This window comes from Penaeus chinensis, chromosome 39, assembly GCF_019202785.1.
Source record: "Penaeus chinensis breed Huanghai No. 1 chromosome 39, ASM1920278v2, whole genome shotgun sequence".
NCBI classification, from domain to species: Eukaryota; Metazoa; Arthropoda; class Malacostraca; order Decapoda; family Penaeidae; genus Penaeus; species Penaeus chinensis.
The window spans coordinates 18,489,449-18,494,448 of NC_061857.1; the positions used below are offsets into that span (position 1 = coordinate 18,489,449).

Below are 5,000 nucleotides of genomic sequence, written 5' to 3' on the forward strand. Positions count from 1 at the left end.
TCACTTTCAAAGGGTTATGCTGTGTGTGAAGTAATCACATTGAGGGGAAAAAAATATTCTAAATTTAAATAATAATAATAAAGAAAGAAATAATAATAATGACAAAAAAGAAACAATATCCATTTATGAAATCAGTATCCATCCAAAAGTCACCTTTGACATAATACCTAGTCAAAGTACTATAAGGTAAAAATACTTTAACTGTGAAGCACCTCAAGAATGTAATATCAAACAAATCTTGGTTGTTGCACATTATCTCTTTTAATATTAAGAAGCTCACAGCACAGACTACAGCTATGGCTTTTTCCTCCTTTCCTTCTTCCTTTCAGACTCCCCATCCACACCCCCACCAGCTCTTGTTGAAAAGTGAAAGGCAGTGTCTGCTTCCTAGTTCTTATTTCACACTTGGTACCTTCTGCACTGACACTCATATACCACTGCCAGTGTGGATGTGGAGTGGTGCGATCAGTTTCAGTAATATAAAATGTGAACAGAATTATATTACTATTACAGGAAAGTGCTGAGCAGTCTGGAAGACATGCATGACATAAAAATGGAAGTTACTTGAAATACAACGTATGAACAGTGAAAGCTTTATGACCATGTAACATTTTGTAACAGACATCATATCCTTATTTCATATATACACATACCACTATTTACAAGAGCAGATACAAACAGAACATGCTGACATAACCTATTATATACAGAGTCTATACCCTCCTCTCAAATGGGCAAAAATGAATATGAGGAAGAAGGAAAAATCAACAACACTGCAAGCAAAAGCAAGCCAGACAGGTGTCCCTCTGTATCAACCAGCAATACATGAGACTTGTTTTCCTATCCAGGGGAGATCAGCCCTATGATAAACATACAATATACTTTCCATTTGGAGGAAAATGTAAAATCTTAAAGAGATATTAACTGGCACTTTAGTACTTCAGTTCAATGCATTCATTCTCCTAGAGTGATTTAGGTTCTTTGTTTCCCAGTGAAGAGTCAGTGATGAGTAACACTTTAAGTCCTGCATGGAAAAATGAAAGAAATAGATCTAGAATTTAGTATGTCAATATTCCTCTGAGAATTGAAAAGTGACTTCACTCATAAGTCTAATAATAGACAATGATTGATAACCATTGCAGGTTTTATACAAGTTCTGGCATACATTAAAGATATCAAATTTAATGCAGCACTTACTATCAACTACAATAAACTCTACAGATATGATAGGCCTAATTACAGTGCTGCCTTCTGAATGATTTTAATTTTAATAGCAATCTGATTTAAGGTCAATACTAAAGCCAGTTTAAATAATGTAACTCTTTGTAGATCTGAAATTTTCTAACACTGAGAAATCAATCACAGTTCTAGAGGATATTACTCCTGTTAAGTTTAAAGCTGAGATGAATTTTGGTCATGCATATATTCATATGTATCATATAAATATGATGTTAATAAGAGTTAGATGCAGGCCTCTCTCATCACACCAAACCACAGAAAAGCCTTTTTTGTAGAAAAGGCAAATACTTAAAGACGAGAAAATATCATATCTACTTATCATTCAAATGATATAGATATTTAAGTAGAAAGATAAAATCTGGTCTTTCACTTAATGCCTAATGCAAATATAGATATTTTCAGCAATCCAAAAAAGAAAATAATTATATTAATATCATATATTTCACAATTTATCTATTTTCTTGGAATTGATGACATACATGTATTTGCAATAACCAGACATGAAGCAAAACATTTATCTTTTAGCTGGTATTTAGTTCTTGAACACAGTTGAAATGAAGCACATTACATTGAAATTACTTTTGGTTCCTTATGCTCTCACCATGACTGTCACACTAAACAACCAAAATATTAATAATAAACTTTTTTGAAGACTGGAAATATTTTTTTCTTGGAAAAATATACAAAAATGCATGTAATTACTCTAGATTACTAGATATGTTTTTTTAGCAGAGCAACAAATTCACTTAATGGCCAGAGGCCTTTCTTTTGGGACTTAAGACACAAATTGATGCTTTGACAAGATTTGTAAACTGGCAAAGTTATAGTGTTTGTGCTTTTTACAACCTTATCATAGAACTGACATCCATTCCATGATGTGAACCAAACATCAGTACAAACATTGATTTGTGGAGCAAATTTGCTACCTGAACACCATTTTCTCATAGCCTACATAATGATTGAAGATTTGTTTTTGTTTGTTTGTTTGATTAATTTATCAAAGATACATATTTTATAGGGAAACTGTAGAAAGCTATTTGAAGAAAACAAGGACCCCCCAAATAAAAAAAAAAAAAAAATGATGCCTAAACTCCAAACACAAAGTACTGAAGTCTCTAATCATCTCAAACATATTCACATCAAAAGACAACTCAGAAAGTAATAAAATTCAAACACAAATACAAACAATCTGACAAAAAAGGAACAACAAAGCAAAACAATCATCATGAGAATACAATGCAAATAAAACAAAAAGAAAAGAACACATACTGGCAACATACATGTAAGGGTTAGTATAAAAAAATAACAAAGAAAGGGAACTATTAGCTATCAACAACAGACAAACTGTGAGAAAGATAAAAATAAAATAAATGTGAATATATATTAGTGAAATATTTGGATCACTGAGGTCAGAGAACGCTTGCCGTGCCATTCCTCTGATACTTATTTCTGAGGCGAGTTAGTGTGGACGAGGACTCGCTGCTGAGGGTTGAGTGCGTGTAGGTCAGAGGGCGGTTGGCAAAGCGTCGTTTAAGGGAAGTGATGGGGCGTGTTTCATCTTCTCTCCATCTTCGCCAGTTATGATGTTCAATGGGGTCTTGAGGCCCCCAGTCACCCCATTCTCGTGACGACTGCAGAGATGATGCCACTTTCTGTGCAATAAACAGACTAGATTCAATACACAATTTTGAATGACCAGACTGGGTAAGATGTCATATAAAAAAAATCATGTACTGCATGAATATCCCTGTAACAGGCATTCACACGCATACGTACATCTTTTACGCCATAAGCAAGTTGTGATTTTACAACATAAATAGCAGTGATAGGAACAGGTAACAGGACCAGCGCACGAAGTCCCCACACAACCGCAATCCGCCAAGCAGGTCCATCAATGACAGCAACATGTTGGCTGTCCATGACACATGACCATACAACCACACCCTGGAAATCAAGTGTGTACAGATTGTTATTATGAGGCATAATAACTCATTTCTTATATTTCTTCTCAAATATTAATCTTGTGAGTTATAATAGTATGTGTAAAAAACAAACAATAATCATATAAAAATTTTAAAACTATTTCTCCAGCTTAAATTGGAACACTACCACATAAATTCAATTTCTTTTAGTCACTAGACAAACCTATTTAAAGATGTTTCTATACCATTAATGGGAGAACACTTGAAATTAATTTATTTTCATTTCTGAGAGGGAGAGCTACACGGGGAACAAATCCCTTTCCATATTTTTGAGGGACCATACTGCTGGGTCAAATTGTTTTTATTTATATGAATATTAGTTTATTTGTTCCCGGGAATGAAACTCTTTAAAGTGTTCAATTAACAGATGAAAGAAAAGCAGGGATAAAAACTCACCAGAAGTGTCAAAGGGATGAATACACCCCATACAGGTGCCCAGAGCCAAGACACTGTTGCCTCAAGCATAAAGGTGAAGTCTTTGCGAACTTTGTGTATACCTAAAACATGAATTCATACATTTTCTTTTTAAGTAATGATCTCAGACTCTGTATCTAATTTTCATTCACAAAATAGCTATACTTCATTATAAACTTAGAACAATAGGATCAGAGACTGATGCTTTTACCATGTTAAACGACAAAAAACACTCTAGCCACTTACCATACACAGCTGTGACTGCAAGTGTCAAAGTAAGAGGTGGCCACAACACAACCTTAGTCAGTACATCGACATCCAATAAGCTTACTATGGCAGATCCACTCTGTTATGGAAATTTGATAGCCATTTAACATATCTATTATACAGCAACATTCCAAATACTAATAAATTATTTAGAGACATTCTGAATAACAATAACTCATATAGAAAATATAACCATTCTTTAGCTCAACTATACATCCAGTTGTAAATATTAAGAACACACTCACACACTCTGATTTTTTAGTAGACTGACCTGACTACTGTCAAATAATTACCTTGAAAGAGGTGGGCAATGCACCTGCTACAACAACAGGTGCTATCAAGAAGGCTATGACAGCACTTGGCAGACAGTCACAAGCATCTCGCATGGCTGCTATCAGTGCATGAATACAGACTGTGACAGTTGTAACTCCACTACACCACAATCCTGTACAGTGACATAATATATATATATATATACACACATCAACCTAATGTTGCATTTATAAACAAAAAAAAAAAGTTATGTATGACAATATGCTTTGTAAAGTGTGATCTCTGGAAAAAATTCTTCTTCCTTTCTCCTAATCTATGTATTATAAACTCATTATTCACCAAGGTAGTCTGATGAAGAGAAAAAACATCCTCTAAACCTTACCAAGGAAGACAATGGTGGAGACCCCTTGCTGCAGCCACGTGAAGGGGAAAGGAAACACATTCAGTAGATGGGAGGCTGTTACCATTGCTGTGCCCACTGCCATTCCAACCCCTTCCATAGTTTCCACCTCAGCTTCCTCTTCATAGAGTGTCCTGTTACTGTCAGTGACAAAGCATAAGAAAATAAATGTGCGAAATGTTATAGACATTTGCATTATAATTTTATGTGAACATATGATCAGTGAGAAACTTGGCAATTATACATACATCTTTTAACCCATTTGCCTCATGTGACAAGAATACATGCAATGCCCACTGTAATGCACATTTATTTATTGTATTTACACAGAGATGGCTCTACAAGTTCTTAATCACCAAATAGCCAGTTATCAGAACTACCTATCTCACCTGTTTACCCTTTTCCTTCACTTTAGGAAAGGGTCT

General features: G+C 34.6%; 1 protein-coding gene across 3 annotated transcripts in view; it reads right to left on the minus strand.

Annotated features, from left to right (window-relative positions):
• LOC125046384 (sodium- and chloride-dependent glycine transporter 2-like) overlaps positions 1-5,000 on the minus strand; it is an 82,841-nt gene that overhangs the window by 894 nt on the left and 76,947 nt on the right. For all 3 annotated transcript variants that reach the window (XM_047644121.1, XM_047644119.1, XM_047644120.1), the window contains exons 14-19: positions 4,558-4,715; positions 4,196-4,347; positions 3,882-3,981; positions 3,618-3,718; positions 3,016-3,183; positions 1-2,891 (exon numbers count right to left, since the gene is read on the minus strand). The exon at positions 1-2,891 is cut by the window's left edge and continues 894 nt beyond it. In XM_047644121.1, coding sequence (XP_047500077.1) covers positions 2,649-2,891; positions 3,016-3,183; positions 3,618-3,718; positions 3,882-3,981; positions 4,196-4,347; positions 4,558-4,715 — 922 coding nt within the window. In that variant the 3' untranslated portion in view covers positions 1-2,648. The remainder of the gene's footprint in view (positions 2,892-3,015; positions 3,184-3,617; positions 3,719-3,881; positions 3,982-4,195; positions 4,348-4,557; positions 4,716-5,000) is intronic.